Raw genomic sequence first — 21,040 nt, forward strand, 5'->3', positions numbered from 1 at the left:
CGCATATTCGATCGAGGAAGAGGCGTTTAATTTGGTATTTGTAATTATGGTAACATTTCAGAATAAAATAAATTCCCTTAGATATGAACAAATACAATACCGTAATTGATATACAGTACGGTAATCCAGAAGTAATTAGTAAACAAAATCATTATAATTTATTAAAGTGTAGATATAGAACTCAATAGATTACTACAAATAGAATGGTGAATTGTGTTACAATACAATATAGTGTGTATATGTGGCGGGTGTTTATTAGAAGGTGCGGGTTGAATATCCCAAATTCCCGGGTCTAAAAACGGCGGTACACGGATAGTACTCAACCCGTTACAAACCTGCCAGCTCAACAACTCGGCTACCTATCGGGCTTTAACCTGAAAATATCTGGCTATCAATCATCAGTTCTTTCGATGTAGGCCTAATGCAATTTTTACCCGATTTTATATACAGATTTTACAATTTCCCCGAAATTCCGATAATTTATGACTTAGTAAGTTGTAGATAAGTAGACTTGTGCCACGTGTAGCAGCAATGCTAATATCAACTGTATCCATTTATTAACTCGCCTATCACTCTAAACCCCTTGAGAGAAATGGACTCGCCTCACGCGCATATCTCCATTACACTACAGTATCGCTGGTATGGTCATAATTATAAGTTGTAGACAAATAGACTTGTGTCACATGTAGATATTGTGTTGTGTGGTAAAATGCTAATCAACGATATCAATGAACTCGCCTTACTCATAAACATAATCGAAAGAAGAGTAAACCAGAAACCCCTGTGAGAGAAATGGACTCGTCTCACGCGTATATCGTTTTGTCTAAACATTATCTTATTACATTTTAAAAGAACTTAAAATAATTCATTTTCGGTAAAATACATCTGAATAGTGACTTTAAAGAGACCACATTTATTTTCTAGACCAAAAATTGTGATGTAAAATGTTTTTATAGCAAAAACATGCTACACAGCCACATCAGTTTCTTCGTGGAAAACGCGCGCGTAGTTCCAGTGTCTGTGTATTTATGCGGCGGTTGCGTTCGATTGGAGTTAAATAGTTTCGATTATAAATACGCGTAATTTAAAAACATTTAAAACAAGGAAATAATGGCAAATGTGATGTGACCATTGTGCAGGCATATTTAACTTTGTATGCATGTGAAAGTAAGACCACTTGACAAAGAAAAAATCGAAATGAAGTCAACAGTAGAAGAAATTCATAAAGATTTACCAGGTTAGAATAATTAGTATTTAGCCTACTTAAAACAAGATAGGCTTAGGCCCACCGTACTCTATCCTAGAGCCTACATAGGCCTAGACCTATTAATTTATAAGCCTACAGTAGGCCTATTATCAAGTTATGAAACTCATAAATATCTAGGATCGACCAGGTTGGCTAGGTCTGCCTAGCCTAGCCACTAGGCCTAGAATATTTTTTCTTTCTCATATAAAAATCACAAGGAAAATTAAACAGCAAAAGTTTTTCCATATTTCAAAGGTGTAGGCGTCGCCGTTGAAATGCATGGTGATGGTAACGATGATAAACCATCTTCCACTTCACCGCCTCAAACTCGGTCTTTTTTCCATCAACTGCACAACAAGTCGTTTTTCCACGCGTCGAACAGCAAATTCGTCAAGAAAATTTATCGCAGCGAAAACGCGCTTAAGAATGAGCAAAGAAGGCAGCGAGAAGCTCAAACATTCACCATTCATCCGTTTAGTGATTTTAGGTAATACATTTGAGTATTCACAGAGATATAGGCCAACTGAGTCTACATACATTTTCTAACACTAAACTTATGACGTCAAGTTCTGACCATTTGGACAAGACGATTCTCTCTCTGAATGTAATTTCTTCTATCGTTTGATTTATGTAAAATTACTGGTAATCATTATAGTTCTTTAAAAATCAAGTTTCTTTAATAGACTGTCTTGTCCTTTTCTTTTTTTCCAGGAACATTAAAGATATCTTATTTAAAGAAACACTTTTAGTTTTTGTTTTTTTAATTATTTGTCAAAAGTAGAAATAAATCCAATATCAACAACTTGAAACTATCAATGTGTGTTTACTTTTGCAGATGGTACTGGGATATTTTAATGGTATTTCTGATGTTCATGACTTTGATTCTTCTTCCTGTAAACATAGCGTTTTTCAGTGATGAAATTAGGCGGGAATGGGTGACGATTAACTGTATCGCAGACGGCCTTTTCATGATTGATATTGTACTTAATTTTTGTACCGGAATTGCCAGACAACATGGAGAAGTAAGTTATTGGAATGGGTGGTTCTCTATAGTAATTGAAATTAGAAGTCTCAGAGCAATGGTGTGGCGTAATGGTACGAAGGGAGCTGAGGATGCGGCATCGGGAGAGCTGTCTGTACCAATGCTGATCATAGGATGATACGTAAAGCCGTTGGTCGCGGAAACATACACTGTTCATGTGCATGATAAAGACATTGGTACATTCTAAAAAAGAATACACACATCATCACCATAGTCCACCTTATTCTCAGATGGTATACATGTATAATAAACAGCAGCCGTAGGTTCTTGTCTGCTGACAAACCTTTCTCCCACATGATTAACCATGTGGGAGAAAGGTTTTACTCTTTATAACAATACATTGCCTCTTTTTCAAAAGCATTACGTGAAACTAAGGAATCCGATTAATTAACAACATTACAATCATCCCCATCACTTTCATAGTTTCATAATTCAATCTTAAAATAAATAGCAATTTTAAAAATAAAACAAGCAATATCCTTTAAGATCTGTCTACGCTATAAAACTAGGTTGACAAACAAATGTGGTGTGCCAAAGTATGGTAGTGATTTGCCCAAATATATGATATCATCATGTCCATTATATGGGCATATCACTTTTTTGTCACATAAAGTTTGATAATGTAGACAGAGCGTATTTTTATTTTCAAAAAGGTAATTCTACAAAAACGTCGAATTGCTTGGTGTTATTTAAAAGGATGGTTTCCACTGGATTTTATCTCTTCTTTCCCGTTTGACTATATTTATTTCACTCAAGAAAATTTCGGAGAAGAAGGGGCGATATCGGATGAGATGCTACTAAAACTTCGTATATTAAGGTAATATTGAGAGGTTTGGTATCACGATTTTTGATGTTGTCATCGTTTTCGACCATTTTGAGCATTTCGAAAATATCAAAATGCACAGTATTCTTGCCGGGCGTTCTTCATAACCGAATTAAGTGTAAATTCAGCATGGGGAATATAGCAGTATTGAAAAGGACCTAGACACGATGATCAAAACTGTGGATACGAGCTATATTGCTATTAACATTAGTTTGGTAGTAGACCAGATTATGTGTCAAAACAGCATGAAGATATCGCGTCCTTTTCATAAAAGAAAAAACCGTTCTCACTTTTTTAGAAAAGTGCTCTTTGAAAAATCTTGAAGTGAAATTATTTTTCTTTTTCAAAATAGATTAATAAAAGTGTTAAGTTTACTTCGTCTGCTGCGGTTGTCTCGTCTTATGAGATATGCACAACGATTGGAGGAGGCAAGTTTCACGTTGACTTCTTTTTAGGTGTATAACCTAGTATACTCAAACGCATCAGAGTTTTTATGTTGTTTTATCCTATTTTGTTTTATAGTTGCTAAATATTGACGGAGCGATTATCAGTATAGTCAACCTGGTTATTTTTGCGCTAGTCGTGACGCACTGGAACTGTTGCCTTCAATTCCTTGTTCCATTCTTCATGGACTTCCCTGTAGACTCATGGGTTTCTATTAACAATCTGCAGGTAGGTTATGACACATGATAGGTGTATTTTGAGTAGTTTTGCAAAGTTTTGTTTGTAAATACAAACTCCGAGTTTGCCACTGTTGGTGAAGATTGAGTTGCTGGAGGCAGTGTCCATCTGAGGATCACACTTACTACAGTAGGTCGAATTCATGTGGTTCTCAGAGACAGTCTAAGCACCTGTTAATTCGTACCGTACCCGTAGCGCCAAGCAGCGTTATTATGCTCTTTCCACATCCACTTGAACAAAATAGCCTAATCTAATTGACATGTTTTCCCCTCTAGAATGCTTCAAAATGGGAACAGTACTCTTGGTCGTTTTTTAAATCTATATGCCACATGCTGGGCCTTGGCTTTGGCAGGTATCCGCCTGCCAACATCACAGAGATGTGGTTAACGGTCATAAGTGTGTGCTTTGGAGCCACATTCTACGCATTATTCATCGGTCATATGTCTACCTTATTGTTATCTATTGACGCATCCGCAAGACTGTACAACGAAAGGGTAATGTTGGAGTTTCTTTGTGTTTTACGGTAGATTCCACCTTTAAACATATGTAGTTAAAGAAAGATTTATAGACAGAATGAAGTCTAGAAATCCAAAAAACTGGCAGTGCATCAGAACAAAATTAAGCATGATTCTGCTGAGATAATATTTGAAGCTATGGCTCGACTTACACATATTGTAGGCCTAAACATTGACGAAATGGGAGCTACTGGGTTGCGCAGATGCAACCAAATGTAATCACGAAACTCATGTGGACGTCGGACTCTCCTCGCAAGTGAGACTTTATAAATCGTCTGAAAACCACTCCTAGTGCTTTTGGAATGAGAGAACACATTCAATTCACCAGGGAAAAAAAGTAGTGAGCCCTCTATCGGCAGCGAATCGTTTTTGCACACGAGACAGCGTGAACAATTACCCGGAAGCAACTTTGTTTTTAAAAATAAATATTAAGTTTTTGCAAACTGGCCAATTGGAACTTTTGGTTTTATTTACTAATGAATAATTCATGAAAACCTTTGACACAGCATCTACGAACCACGTGATATTGTTTTTTTTATCGACAAAGCCATTATATCTGTGTCAAACAAGGGTGAATTACACCGATGTTTTTTAAACAATTTTAGGGTATTCGAATGTTAAAATTTCGTCTAACTTGTTGAGGCTGTAATAAAACAATCTAATTTTTTGAGAAGGTGGGTTTTATATTTTCTGGATATTTAATTTTTCAATAGTAGTTAATAAAAAAATCTCGTTGGTGTTATTTTTTATTTTTTTTTAATGGCTGCTTAAACATGTGCCTTTTTGGTTATTTTACTGCTGAAAATGGAACACATGGTTGTAGCTAATATCATTTTTTTACACCATAAGATTAAAAATGTTGCTTTTTAAAATAATAAGAACATTATATAATATATAGGAAAGTTGTTTTTAATCATAAAACTTTACAAAGCCTCTTTTATTTTATTTAAAAATCAATATAGTCTAGGCCTAGTTTACAGGTAAGAGAGCTAGGCTTTAGCCTGTTATTATAGTGGAGTAGTGCGTGTATTGTTGGCGCGTGTTCATTGTCAGGCGCGCGTATTTATAGGCCTAGGCCTAAGGAAATAAAAATAAATGATTACAAATATAACTAAATAATGATTATTATTAATTTAATGTTTTTTTTTTTACAGATCACAGAGGGATGTTCTTATTAAGCTGTCTGCATACTTCAATACAATAGAAATAGCATTAATCAACAACAATTTCTCATTAATTTACCGGCATATGTGAAACAACACATACAGTAATTTTATGGATATCTACAGATTTTTATTGCCAAAGGACATTTAATTTTTAAAAACTTGATATTTTCTTAATTTACTTATTTAAAGGTTCAAGCGGAGGTTGGTTGTTGTGCGGTAATTCTTATAAAGTTTAAATGTGATTTCCAAATCGGCAATAAATAATCATTATAAATATAAATAGAAAAAGGCCTAGTACAAAAGATGTTAATTTGATGTACAAAACTTGTTGTCTAATTTGTGATAATATTAAAGGTTTTATGTTAAATGGTGTGTATTTCATTTATTGCTCCATTATTATAATAAAAAGAAGGGAATCGTGAAATTTCATTAATTATTTAGCCCCAAGAATGTATTGATTTTATAGTATTTTACAAATTTAAACAGTCCAGGCCTAGCTTGCAGACAGCCCCACCACCCACTTCTTAATAATTTTAAGAAAAATGAAAGTTCAACACTTTATTTCAAAATTTATAAGCCCTTTGTCCTCATATTTTAAGATTATGAATCAGCCACTTAACAAGAATAACAATCGAGGGGCCAATGATGAAGCGCATCTTTCCTCATTCTCTTCGCCGCGCCTAAGAAAACGATTATTCCAGCCCTGCCGCGTCTCCCCCTAGGCCTACGCGCACCGTGCTTTCGCTTAAAACAGACCTATATTCAACTCCTTATAGAATTTGTTTGAAAAATAACACCAAGCTTATTTTTGGAAATCTTAGAAAATACATATAAGACTATATTATACCGTTTTCAGAATTTCATTTAAAAATTCCAAATTAATGTTAACTGTTAGTGCCACTTTGACCCTTTAAGTCAAAGGTCAATAGTACAAAGAATCTTTAAAGTATCTAATTTCATCTACATCTCATATGCTAACTGAGAAACTTCATGGATAGACAAACCTTTAATAGTGGACAAAATCATCAAATTTAAGATAGCACAACGTCTTGTAAGTACCCATAGTGTTATGAGTTATAAGTTTATATTTAGTAGTTTAGTTTGAAATAGTTTGTAGGATGATAATACTTTTACATGATATGAAATAGGCAAATATTAATGTTACTGTATCTAGTATATAGGCTACTGTTTTACATTGCTACACAACCTTGAGTGCATAGCCTGCTGTAACAACCTTGAGTGCATAGCCTGCTGTAATAAGATATACCAAGGGAATCTTTGTTTTAGATCTGTGGTCAAGTATTTGTATGCTATCTATAGTACCACAGTATTCACATTTTATATGAAATTATATAATGCTTTGATTTAATAGTATAATTTGTAGTTTGATGTTACTATAGCTTACTACAGTAGATAATTATAGATAGTTTATTATAAACATTTGTAGTTACACGTTTTTTATATCCTTTGTTTGTAGTCAATCGTGATACTTTATGGGATTTGGAATCTGATTATATTGAGGAACAGAATAAACTTAAATCACGCATTGAAACCGTTGGCTTTATATTGTATGGTGTATTTTGAAGTTTGTTTAAATATTGGAGCCAACATCATTGAAAGACGATACAATTTTGAACTTATCCAACTTATCGAAAGTTAATCATAGGACGCGATGGACTATGGAAGGCCCGCAGTTGGCGAAGGTCAGCAATATAACAGCATGTTCTCTGAAAATGCAACCTCGCATGTAGCTATGGAGCTACAAAGTATGGGCGGCCAAGAAAACCAAAATCAGAACCCATGGAGTATAAATAATAGAATTCATAGTATGAGAAAGGAGACGGATGTCCATCCCGAAGATAGCATATCGCAGACAGGATCACGAGTAAGTCGTGTGTCAGCAGCATCGAGCAATCGAGTGAAAGAGTCAGCAAATTTAGCCGGACTTTTAGCAAAACAGGAGGCACTCAAAAGAAAACGCGAACTGCAACAAAAGGCATTAGCCCTACAATTGGAAATGGAAGAACTTGCGTTGAAAACTCAGATTGAGATCTCTAGTGCTCGGGAACGAATTTATACAGAAGCAGAGATCGCCGAAATTAAAGAATTAGAAAATGAATGCGGGATCGGCGAAACAAATGTAAATACAGACGGTTATGAACAACCAGATAATGAACAGTTGCAGAACGTGCCAGTGATGTTACCCCAAGTGAGTAACAACAATAATAATCATCAAGGAAACATTCCGGACGAGAGAATATATACTCATGATATTGTTAATGGACCTCCTGAGTTTCAACACCCTGTAGGGACAAACCCATATGCACCAACATATGCACCAATATATGCACCAACATATGATCCACTACCACATCAAGCTCTATACGAGATCATCAATCAGATGACTGCATCTCAGCAAACGCAACAGCAACTAACCCAGTTAATAGTTGATCAGCAACAAAGAAATCTCTTGCCACCTACCAATATCCCCAAGTTCAAAGGTAATCTGGTAGAGTTTCGGTCCTTTGTGAAGGCCTTTGAGAGTAGGGTTTCTACCCGTACTCAGCGCACAAGTGAGAAATTGCATTACCTAGAACAATATACAATGGGAGATGCAAACTCCCTAGTTCGAAGCTGTATGCACCTAGACGCCGAAACTGGGTACAAAGAGGCTTGGCGTTTATTAAAGGAGAAATACGGAAATGAGTATAAAATTACTCAGGAATACATTGAGCAACTTACAAACTGGAACATCATCAAACCAGATGACGTTGAAGGACTGGAAAAGTTTTCAATATATTTAACCACATGTAAAAATGCAATGGATGATTTAAAATCAATGAGGGAAATGGAGCACCCCAAGAATCTGCAAACCATCGTGAGAAAGCTCCCATATTACATTCAAGACAGATGGAGTCGAAAATCGCTTGAGATACGAGACAAACATAACCAAATAACCTTCGCAAATCTCGTCAACTTTATCACACAAGAGGTTAGAGTGGCTACTGATCCGGTTTTCGGAAGACAGACAAAACGAGATAAAGTAAAACCTGAAACAAAACCAGATCGAAAACACACACAATCCTTTGCCGTTGATGTGAAGGAAACAGCAGGGCGACGACCGATAAGTGCTCATTGCAATCCTTGCTTGTTCTGCAAAGGTGATCATACCATGGAATTTTGCCGTGCCTTGCAGAAGAAAACTCACAGTGAAAAGATAGCTTTCCTTATGTCTATGGGTCTCTGTTTTAAGTGCCTGATACCCGGCCATAGAAGCAGTGATTGCAAAAGAAAGATTGTATGCGAAACGTGCAATAAGGAACATGCAACTATCCTACATCGTGAAGAAAACCCACAAACCACTCAATCCATCTCCGAAAAGGATGCCTCTGTTGCTCACGAGCCAAATTCAACTCAAACTGGTCAACAGCCAAACAGAGTGGCCAATGGAGCCATAGGGGCCGGCAGCAACCTGCGAAGCTGCATGGCTATCATACCTGTACTGGTACGGGCAAACACATCTGGAAAGACCATTAAGACATATGCATTTTTGGATAATGGAAGCTCAGCTACATTTTGTACTGAGAGTCTTATGGAGCAGCTGAGCGCAGAAAAAAGACAAACTCGGTTAATACTCTCGACTATAAATCACAGGGATCAGCCAGTTAATAGTCACATTGTATCATCGCTGGAAGTTAGCAACCTCGTGGGTGGTACTCCTATAAAGTTACCAAGGTTGTACACCGTAAAGGAGATTCCAGTAACAAAGGAAGAAATACCCTTGCAGAAAGATATTAGAACCTGGCCATATTTACAAGACCTTAAGATCCCAGAATTGGACGCTGAAATTGGACTTCTTATAGGAAATGATGTTCCGAAAGCGATGGAACCCTGGGAAGTGATAAATAGTCAAGGTGATGGTCCTTACGCAACCAAAACCCGCCTTGGCTGGGCTATAAACGGACCAATAAGACGTTCAGAACTGACAAACGACGAACGTGTCAATCGCATTGCTGTGAAGTCAAATCTTGAAGAGCAATTTCAAATCTATGCCAATCAAGATTTCAACGAACGAAGCTACGGAGAGAAATTGTCCCACTCACGAGAAGACAAAGAGTTTATGCGTAAGGTAGATGGCAGTGCTTCCTTGATCGATGGTCATTATCAAATTGGTTTGCCTCTGAAGGACCACGTTCTTATGCCGAATAACCGAGCTCAAGCACAACAACGAGCAAGTCAGCTCAAGAGAAAATTTGATAAGTCCCAAACCTTTTATGAAGACTATAAACGTTTTATAACCAAAGTTATTGAAGCTGGTTATGCAGAAAGAGTGAAGGACAATATTATCCGTAACGATGGTATGGTGTGGTATCTACCACATCATGGGATCTACCACCCAAATAAACCTGGAAAAATACGCGTAGTGTTTGACTGCGCTGCCCGTTATCATGGTACTTCGCTCAACGATCAACTACTGCAAGGACCAGACCTAACCAATTCTTTAGTAGGTGTACTCCTGAGGTTCCGTGAAGAGCAAGTCGCTATTACTGGTGACATAGAGTCTATGTTCCACCAAGTTAGAGTGCCGAATGAGCATAGAGATTTATTAAGATTCCTGTGGTGGACAAATGGAGATCTTACTAAAGAACCGGAGGAGTACAGAATGGCTGTTCATTTGTTCGGGGCAAAATCATCACCAAGTTGTGCCAATTACGCTCTGCTGAAGACGGCCAAAGACAACATGGTTGACGCTGAAGTAGCAGAGTCTGTAGAGAAAAACTTCTACGTTGACGACTACCTCAAATCAGTTGCTACAGAAGAAAAAGCGATTGCTATGATAAAGGAAGTGCGATCACTTTGCGCTCAAGGGGGGTTCAATATTACCAAGTGGAGCAGCAACCGACGTAATGTCATATCATCGATACCTGAAACAGATCGTGCCAAGGAATTAAGTGGTCTCGACTTAGACCGAGATGCCCTTCCGATAGAACGTGTACTCGGAGTTCACTGGATGATAGACACGGACAGTTTCAGCTTTAAGGTAGCTGCCAGAGAAAAACCTGTATCCAGACGAGGAATACTGTCAAGCGTTTCTTCTGTATATGACCCTCTTGGCTTCGCGGCACCATTCGTCCTTCCTGCAAAAAACTTGTTGCAGGATCTATGCAGACTGAATCTTGGATGGGATGAAGAGATACCAACGTCTATTAGGGACCGCTGGTCGGTATGGAAAAGTGACCTTGCGAAACTTGAAAAGCTTTCGGTTTATCGTTGTTACAAGCCAACCAACTTTGGAATGGTAAAACATTCACAAATTCACCATTTCGCAGATGCCAGCGAAGGAGGTTATGGTTCTGTTGCCTACCTTCGGTCAGTTAACCAATCTGGTGATATTCATTGCAGTTTCCTAATGGGTAAAGCAAGAGTAACCCCTTTGAAGAATGTTACAATTCCCAGACTTGAATTGAATGCTGCCACAGTAGCTGTAAGACTTGATGCACTTCTAAAAGAAGAATTACAAATTGAAGTTGAGCCAAGCGTCTTTTGGACAGATAGTACTGCGGTCCTCGGTTACATAAACAATACCACAGCTAGATATCAAACATTTGTAGCTAATCGTCTTGCTACCATTCATGAACGATCAGTACCATCACAATGGAAATATGTACCTACCGACTTGAATCCGGCTGATGATGCCTCCAGAGGTCAGACCGCTGAGGAATTCTTAAATTCTAAACGATGGATTAATGGGCCAGATTTCCTGTGGACCATTGAAGAAAATTGGCCAAAAGACAGAGTTTTGCTTGAACTAAAGGATAATGATCCAGAGGTGAAGACACCAATCTTAGCGAATGTTATTCTAACAAAAGAAGCAGAAGGTACCATTAATCAACTAATTAACACATTTTCCGACTGGACCAAGTTAACGAAAGCTGTTGCTTGGTTGCTAAGATGTAAACGAGTCCTACACGCAAAGATAAAGAACGAAACAGCCAGAGCTGTTCTTGAGCCTCTAGATTTAGCCGAAATCGAGGAGGCTGAAAAGGAAGTGTTAATATTTGTTCAAAGAAGTGCGTTTAAAGAAGAGATTGAGCATTTAAACACTAATGCGACCAAACCAATAAAGAGAAAGAGCCCAATAACCAAGTTAGACCCGAAATTATCCGACGGGCTACTAAGAGTCGGAGGGAGGTTATGTAGAGCTAGCATGCCAGAAGAAAGCAAGCAGCCCATCATCCTACCAAACAAATCACACGTGTCTGAAATAATCATTCGCCATTTGCATGCCGTAGTAGGACACAGTGGTAGAAATCACGTCATTTCGAAACTGCGACAGAAATATTGGGTCATCAATGCAAACTCAGCCGTTCGCAAAATTATAAGTAAATGTGTTATCTGCCGGAAATTACGAGGTAAAACATGTGAACAAAAGATGGCTGACTTACCAGTCGATCGCATCACACCCGATGAACCTCCGTTTACTCGAGTCGGCACAGATTACTTTGGACCCTTTGAGGTTAAACGGGGACGATCCTTAGAGAAGCGCTACGGTGTTATCTTCACATGTCTGGCAACTCGCGCTATACACATCGAAGTGGCACATTCTATGGACACTGACTCTTGCATCAACGCTCTCCGTAGATTTGTTGCAAGAAGAGGTCAAGTGAAACAAATTCGTTCCGACAATGGCACCAACTTCGTCGGAGCTAACAAGTGCTTAAAGGAAGCTATAGCTGAATGGAACCAAAACAAAATTCACAATGCAATGCTGCAAAGGTGTATAAATTGGTCATTTAACGCCCCAGGAGCTTCACACCACGGCGGAATATGGGAACGACTGATTCGCTCCATAAGAAACATCCTATCTTCACTGCTGAAGGAGCAGAACATTAATGATGAATGTTTGCATACTTATTTGTGTGAAGTAGAGGCTATTATAAATAGCAGACCATTAACATCCGTCTCAGGTGAACATAATGATCTGGAACCTCTCACGCCAAATCATCTACTCCTACTTAACAAGAAAACAAGTTTACCTCCAGGAATATTCGAAAAGAACGACATCTATGCTCGTCGCCGTTGGAAGCAAGCTCAGTACATGGCAGACGTGTTTTGGAGAAGATGGCTGAAAGAGTATTTGCCAGCCTTACAAGAGAGACAGAAATGGATGAGATCAAAGAGAAATGTTGAACCTGGTGATGTCGTACTTGTAGTCGACAATGCAGCACCTAGGAATGTATGGCTATTAGGAAAGATAACGAAAGTTAAACCAGACAGCAACGGAGTAGTTAGAATCGTTGAAGTACAGACAAAGAATTCTGTATTGGAACGTCCAATATCGAAATTAGTAATTTTATTGGAAAATGATAACTAGAAGGAGTTGCATTACCATTTAGATTTAGTGTGGCGTTTCGTATTTTAAGCTTTTAGATAATTGTTATTAGACAATTAAGGGGCCGGGATGTTAGTGCCACTTTGACCCTTTAAGTCAAAGGTCAATAGTACAAAGAATCTTTAAAGTATCTAATTTCATCTACATCTCATATGCTAACTGAGAAACTTCATGGATAGACAAACCTTTAATAGTGGACAAAATCATCAAATTTAAGATAGCACAACGTCTTGTAAGTACCCATAGTGTTATGAGTTATAAGTTTATATTTAGTAGTTTAGTTTGAAATAGTTTGTAGGATGATAATACTTTTACATGATATGAAATAGGCAAATATTAATGTTACTGTATCTAGTATATAGGCTACTGTTTTACATTGCTACACAACCTTGAGTGCATAGCCTGCTGTAACAACCTTGAGTGCATAGCCTGCTGTAATAAGATATACCAAGGGAATCTTTGTTTTAGATCTGTGGTCAAGTATTTGTATGCTATCTATAGTACCACAGTATTCACATTTTATATGAAATTATATAATGCTTTGATTTAATAGTATAATTTGTAGTTTGATGTTACTATAGCTTACTACAGTAGATAATTATAGATAGTTTATTATAAACATTTGTAGTTACACGTTTTTTATATCCTTTGTTTGTAGTCAATCGTGATACTTTATGGGATTTGGAATCTGATTATATTGAGGAACAGAATAAACTTAAATCACGCATTGAAACCGTTGGCTTTATATTGTATGGTGTATTTTGAAGTTTGTTTAAATATTGGAGCCAACATTAACTATTTTAACAAACTAGTTAGTTTTCACTTTCTTGTTTTCGTCGTATGACTCGCTTTGTTTACGCTTACACTTGGCTTAGACGTTTATCTTAGAATTCGAATAAATGAATCCATAATCAACAAAAATTGGTACTGTTGTGGTTTTTGTTTAATATAAATATTCCTAATACACAGAAATCAATTAAACAGCAATATAATTTAATATAAACGAGTTAAAAAGGAAATTTAGACAGCCTATAAAATACGGAAGTCAGAACTCGCGTCGCTCGAAATGTTCGGTAACTTTCTATTTATAGCCTATCGAAAAAGGCTCTGGCTAACTTTTAAATTAAAAAGGCTCTCGGAACACTTAATTTCCCATTATCACTATTTGACGTGGATGTGAGAACACCTTGCATAAAAAAGGCTACAACTATAGTTACATTACTCTATCATTTTCATTTTAGATTAACCAAGTTAAGGAATACATGAAGTTCCACAAAGTTCCATTCAATATACAGAAAAGGATTTTGGATTATTACGAGCATCGATATCAACGGAAGTACTTCAATGATCACGCAATTATGAGTGAGCAAAACAGACCTATCAGACTTGTAAGTTAATTGTTAGCTGTAATCTGCAACACAGACGTCGTAGACCCTTCTCTTCACCTAATATCGGATACCAGATTCACTCCGTAAACAAATATAACGTGCGTTACTTTAATTAAGCTTGGTTCCCATTAGGACGCAACGTAAGGTCGTAGCGCAACGCAAAGTGATTTGACTAATCACAAGGGATAGATTATTCGAACAATCGCGTGTGATTGGTAAACTCGCTTGCTTTGCGTCTACGTCATTGCGTTGCGTCCTAGTGGGAACCAAGCTTTATGAACGAACAAAAATACGACCAGGCTGTCAATCTTGACAGTCCACGGCAGTAAAAGTGAAGTATATCGGTGTGTTTTCTGAGCTAGAGACAGGATGTTAGTCTTTGAAATTAGGGAAGCTTTCATCAGTTTGAAATACAAAAACACAAGTTTATTTCAACTACGAACTATTAGAGGATGATATCCTAAATGTTATAAATTGATCTGTGACACCGTCCGAATCCTCTGCACTTATTCGATGGTCCTTTGGATAAATAGACCCAGTGTTTTGCATTTAAATTCCAGATATTCTATATGTTTATTGTCTTTTACCATCTCAATTTATAACTTCCAACTGCTCTTTGACAGGCTTTAGTCCAGCACCAGTGCAAATCGTTGATCAACAAGGTTGATTTCCTGGCAAACGCTGATCAAGACTTTGTCTCTGACTTAATCCAAAAATTGGAGTTTGAAGTCTATTTAGAACGCGACGAAATTATACAAGCAAACACTCGAGGCACGGCTATGTACTTCATAGAGCACGGGTCTGTAGACATCATTGTGGATGGCCAAGTAATTGGTAAACTTTCCGACGGAGATCATTTTGGAGGTATTACACCCACCAATGATTACCAGGCCTATTTGAACCACATAATCAGACTTAACAATGTAGTGTGGTGGTAATTGATGGAACAACACTTCATTGTGCATAGCATGCACATAAGAATTACAATCACCGCCATAGAGTTCTTGACCCATCACAAATCTCCAGTAGTGAGTGAAATGATCGCAATGGTGGTGGTGATATTGCAAGTTTCATTGCATTCAATTAAAAAAATATCCTCAATTTGAAAAATCAAGATTACTGTATTTCTTATCGTGTTTTATTGTTTGCAGAAATTGCTCTTTTAACCGATATCAAGAGAGTGGCAACAGTAGTAGCGTCTGCCACTTGTGATCTTTACAGTTTAAGCAGAGATAATTTTAATGAAGGTACGTTAAATGCACTATTCCCGGCAAAGATGGAAAAGTATTGCTGAATCTTTTCCTACATAAGAAACCCATTAAGAAACCCTACTCGGCTTTGCTAGTATACCCATTGGTCTGCCTTTCCAGACCTTATCTACCTTACTCTAGTACAATCAAGACATTATGATTTTCAATGAGATCTATTGCATATAAAAGGATTTATAGGAAAGATTGTTTGAAAATTTTAATTAAATTTATTTAAATTTTAACTTTTAATAATTACGTGATATTGTGTCATTTTTACACATGCTTCTTTTAGCGTTGTCTGACCATCCAGCGATCAGTTCTCTAATGACACAAGTTGCAAATGAACGTCTTTCTAAAAACAAAGATTCATCTGAACAAAGTCGTATGTATAAACTTTTTTTAAATTTTATCGCGAAGTATAGAGTTTAATACAGTGCAGTATCTTAGTTCTTTAAAGTAAATATAACTGCTGCACAATTTCCTTGAATAGGGACTATTCAATCCACGACTTTAACCTTAACTTTAACCGACGACGTCACAAGAGTTTATGAAAAATATCACGTCAGTGTCAGTGTCAGGGGATAAAACAAAATATATATAAAGAAGAGGGTTGGCTTTTATCAATATTTGCTTAAATATTTAAGAAGTGCATAAGCAAATAACTTAAGGACACGATTACGTCATATCACTGCCATATTTTGGCACTTGTGAAACTAGTTCAATAGTGTAGACAGAGCTTTAGAGTTGACTATTCCATTCCTTTCTCATTTTTCGTTTCAGAATCAATATAGAAAATACGAAACTATGATTCTTCCATCTACAGTTATATGCACAACGAAAGAACGATTTAACCAGTTATTGTTGTTGAGTAAATTTATTCAAAGCTAAAATCATAATTAGCACCATTTACAATTTAACATCGATTTAATGTGTATGCTACCATTGACAATAAACATTCATTTTATTTATATATACTGTATATATTGCGTTAATTATGTGTTAAAGTGAATGGTTGACTTCAGTGGTCAATTAAAACGGTGAGGGGAAGGCTGTTGTGATGGTTCTTTTACCTTAGTATACCCACCCAACCACATAGATAAATACTGCTAAAATCCTGTAACATACTACTGTATAAAAGAATTGCCAGAGCACCACCTATTTATGTTGTCATACAAATGCCACAAAAACTTACGCATTTTAAATACTTTTTTACCAACATCAATTCTTGTACAAAATGTAAACAAAATTATAATACAAAAACCCCTGAGTGTTCTGTATATCACAAATACCATTCTGTAAAAAAACAACTTTTAGCAGCATTTTAAGTAAAATTTGAAGATAATAGTAATAGTAATACATAAAGTTACCTTAACATATAGATAACATTTTCCACTAATATAACAATGGCTCAGTATCATATTAAGCACCTGTATTAATTACTTATAGCGTATGTGTAAGGGTCATTATAAACTGACCATGGTTTTAGCCATTTGATGATCTAGAGACATTTGCCCTATTGTTACTGACCAGATGATTTACACTCGCTTAATTTAGAGTTTTGTTTAACTCTAGACATGGAGCTATAACATTAACTTACAGTAGCTCCATGCTGGATTAGTTATCCTTAACTCTGTCTATCAAACTTTATGTGACTAAAAAATGTGATGTGCCCAAATATGGATGTCATATCACTACCATATTTGGGCACATCACACATTTTAGTTTAATAGTGTAGACAGAGTTTTAGATTTTGATATCACACATCATTTGCTTGCCGAAACTAACCTCACAAAAGACAGATGAGCCTAGAAAGTGAAATGAGTAATCACTGTAAAACTAGTGGCGCAGATTGCAATACGTTAGGCATCACAGCTTTCACAATAATACGCACAAAACAAACACAACAAGCTGCGAATTGTCTCCAAGGTTCCTTTGACTTTCATATGACCTTCAACAATTTCCTGAAATACAACACAATCTAATCATTATTGCCAATAAAACAAGGTTCTGTTTTGATTTTGGTTAAAAAGGCTTGTTTCTTTATTCCCAAAATCTTCACAAAAAGTTGAATGTGAAATAGAACCATTAAATATACCTATAGTGCAGTATAACTAATGAATGGCATGTGATACAAAATGGACCAATCAAATGGCAGGGATATACTCAGGTGTGTTATAATGCTGGATGTTGATAAGTAAAACAAAAGAGAAAATTATTTGAATGAAGCAAATTATTGTACAATCTTTTTTCAGAATTTTTAATACATTTAATCTATATTTGTTATTTATGGTAGTTAGTTACCAGATGATATTGTGAACACATTGTATGGGTTGTTTCATTCATATAGCTGACCACAGCTTGTATACATTAGTGACAGGCAAATGAGTCAAAACGAACATCGTGACGATATTTCACACTGGATATACTATTTCTGATTATCTCACAACACAAATATTTCCTTTCTACATGCCTTGCTTTAAATTTTTTCAGCTTAATTAATTGCCAGGTTAACGAATGAAATGTGACCAATTTTAATTAGATGTCCATAGGTGACAAGGCGTCTCCTCATATACTTACATTTTTCACGCTCTCTGACAATCAATTTATTTGAATAACAATACATCCAATTTATCATGCATTCAACATACCTTTTGTATATCACTTTTATTTTAACACATTCTATTTATAGAAGATGACATCACTAAAAGTTTGTTCTGATTGCTACAGATCAAAGGTTATAGATCATCATACAGTTTTTGTTATTTCAACCATGGTTTAAAAATTTGCTTTTGTAAGGGCTATTTTAGGCTACAGTATATGATGTACCAAATATATATATACAGTATCTAAAAGTTGCCATTACACACCTTCAAACACTTGTTAGACCGCGTAATTTCAATGGAAAATTTAATTATTATTTTAAATTTTTCATGAATACTATCATTTAAAAAAATAATCACAGATGTGTGTAATACAAGTAAAAGAAGTAATGTGGTTCTTGAAGGGGGACATGAAACTAACAATTTTTGTTTGTATTTGGACTTATTCATTGCACTAATGAAGGACCTGATTGACAAAAAAATACCAATGTCAGCAACTTGGACAAGAATTGCATATTACAGAGAAGAAAATGGGAATTGCTAGAGGAGGGCTTCACCTAGGTACCCAACAATGTATGATGGAACACAGCCTGATGATGATGATGATTTCACTGAATATGTTGTTCTCCATTGTGAAAAGTAAAAACATTTTAATGTGTGCAGACTCTAGTTAGTAGGCCTGGTAAATTCTACCGCAAGGGGCTATAGAAAATATTCAGTATTCAGTATTCAATATAGGTCAGAAAATGTAAAGTATTAAAATAGCATCTTTTCTTACCATCATAATCACTGGTTTATATAGTAACTTTACACAAGAACACCGTGAGCCTTCTTCAAATAGTGTCTTCCCTTCTGTGAAAAAAAAATAGAAGAAGTAATTTAGTATCATCCTGTAGATAGCGATTCAGACTAAAACTAAACACTGAATTATGTAATACATCTATTTGTCTGTCCATACTATGTTCTAATCAAATTGGCCGGAAGCAGGGTGAAATATAAAATGGGCAGGAGTTTCTCATTCAATGAACTTTTCTCTAAAAAGTGGGTTAGAACTGAGGCAGATATACTGTAGGATCTTTTAAGCTGGGAGCTCTAATAATAGATTTGGAAGGGGTTCATATATCATATGTATTATGTAATAGTGTAGTACGTTCACTTATCCCAAGTGAATAATACACTACTCTAGTTAATACAATGTGAAATGAAAATGTTTTTATTTATTGTGGCTGCTGTCAAAAGAGTGAGCACACACACACTATCACCCCTTCCCCCATTATTAACCTGCAACTGTTGCAGTTTCTCTTCCTCTGATCGTAGCATCATATTCTTTTTGAACTCATTCCTGATGTACCGTCTGTAGAACTCTTGGTCCGTGTACTGGAGACTGCTACTCTGGCGCATCAACTGCCGGTAGAGGCTCAGAACAGCTTGTCGTGACCACTGCATGTTTATCTAGGCTATATTATTATCATTGATTATAGTAAGAGAAATTAGAGAAATTAATGAATATTTGCCACAGTAGTAACAAACATTATAATAAGTGCAATTCAAATTCAAAACAGCATTGTGAAGTGTAGAAAGAATCAGAGGTTCTATTTTTATTTAATACCCAGTCACAGTACATCCATGCAGATTAAAATAAGAGAACTCTCATAACACTGGTGGTGTCACAATATCACCCAGACAGAGGAATGGATGTGTGTCTGCCACCATCCTTGCTTGCCATGCATGATGATGCCCAGCCCAGTGTTTGACCATTTAAAATGATTCATAATCCTCTATAATTTCGTGGTTTTCGTTGTATTACCTATAGCTCTAAATTTAGGAAATAATAAATGGAAATTCGTCATAGAAATCGGATAACTTACAATGTTTCTTTACACAGCATGTATACTCTCACTCCAGACACTTTCCTCTTCGACAGTCTCTGTAAACAAACATATTAATGCGATATCCTATATAGGCGAGCTATAACACTCATGAAGGCGAATGTATACAAACTTATCTATTTGAATTTATTTTTGGTTACGAGAAAACATAACAATGTTGATATAATATTGGAAGTAAATCAAATTGTATTGCTCATATTGGAGCTGGTAATTAGGGATTAAAATTCATAAATTTAACTCGTCTTATATCGCACAAGTGTACGTACATAGGTGAGAATCAGAGGAAATGACGTCGTGTACGAACGATACCGGAAGAACAAGCGGTTACCACAAAACGTAATGTGGGTGGGGATTTCTTGTGCGTGAAATGTTTATGAAAGCACAATATTAATTTTAGTTTCATTCCTCAGTGTGTCCGATAATAGTGTAAGATATATACTAACTACAGAATAAAAATGTAAGTATAATACTTTTTTTTCTTTTTAATTCGGAAAGGAAAACACCTTTTGATAACAATTATTTTCAATCATAACATCAGGCCTAGCTAAGCATGGGTTTACGTACTTTCGTGAGTGAATAAGCAAGAAGAAAGGAAGATTTCACTGGAGCGGTCAAAACAAACCATGCATACAGTGGTTGTGGCTAGACTTACGATTTAAACAAAAACGTAAAACTGACAATAGAATTGTGTTTGTTAGGTTGATTGATGTAAACATTTTCTGTGATTGAGATTGTTTTTACCCAAATTTAAATATTGAAATGATGAGCTGAATTCTATATTTTGCACATCTTCAAAAAAAAAAAAAAAACTTTCAACAAAAAATCACTGAGAGGTAATTACCTCCATGCTTATAAATATAATATATCATAAAGGATCCACCTACAGGATGGTATATCCTAAATAAAGGTGTCCACTCTAGCCTATAGAGTGTCCTCTTCATTATAATAGAGGGGTACGTCTCCAAAATTATGTTTTCACTTTACAAAAAGACAAAAAACGGTTAAATTCAACCAACCCATTAGGTGGCAGACAATTGACAATTTCTT

The 21,040-nt window shown here is 36.1% G+C and overlaps 3 protein-coding genes across 4 annotated transcripts in view; all 3 read left to right on the plus strand.

Annotated features, from left to right (window-relative positions):
• The first annotated feature begins 536 nt into the window (after window positions 1-536).
• LOC140063682 (potassium/sodium hyperpolarization-activated cyclic nucleotide-gated channel 2-like) lies at window positions 537-16,471 on the plus strand. Of its 2 annotated transcripts, none has more exons than XM_072110142.1 (12): window positions 537-1,237; window positions 1,484-1,733; window positions 2,082-2,268; window positions 2,942-3,105; window positions 3,464-3,539; window positions 3,634-3,783; window positions 4,068-4,286; window positions 14,108-14,254; window positions 14,878-15,118; window positions 15,406-15,501; window positions 15,797-15,886; window positions 16,285-16,471. In XM_072110142.1, exons 1-12 carry the CDS (start codon window positions 1,156-1,158, stop codon window positions 16,293-16,295), a joined length of 1,713 nt encoding a protein of 570 aa, XP_071966243.1. In that variant the 5' UTR covers window positions 537-1,155; the 3' UTR covers window positions 16,296-16,471. The 2 variants fall into 2 exon arrangements, with proteins under 2 accessions (XP_071966243.1, XP_071966244.1); XM_072110143.1 differs by having other exon boundaries at window positions 571-1,237; window positions 1,502-1,733.
• LOC140050656 (uncharacterized) lies at window positions 6,411-12,848 on the plus strand. Its single transcript, XM_072095805.1, has 2 exons — window positions 6,411-6,524; window positions 6,951-12,848. Exon 2 carries the CDS (start codon window positions 7,146-7,148, stop codon window positions 12,846-12,848), a length of 5,703 nt encoding a protein of 1,900 aa, XP_071951906.1. The 5' UTR covers window positions 6,411-6,524; window positions 6,951-7,145.
• Window positions 16,472-20,340: 3,869 nt separating the features above from the next.
• Window positions 20,341-21,040, plus strand: part of LOC140044190 (uncharacterized) — a 41,949-nt gene continuing 41,249 nt past the window's right edge. The window contains exon 1 of the mRNA XM_072088670.1: window positions 20,341-20,450. Coding sequence (XP_071944771.1) covers window positions 20,449-20,450 — 2 coding nt within the window. The 5' untranslated portion in view covers window positions 20,341-20,448. The remainder of the gene's footprint in view (window positions 20,451-21,040) is intronic.

The sequence above is a fragment of the Antedon mediterranea genome, chromosome 1 (assembly GCF_964355755.1).
Source record: "Antedon mediterranea chromosome 1, ecAntMedi1.1, whole genome shotgun sequence".
Classification (NCBI taxonomy): Eukaryota; Metazoa; Echinodermata; class Crinoidea; order Comatulida; family Antedonidae; genus Antedon; species Antedon mediterranea.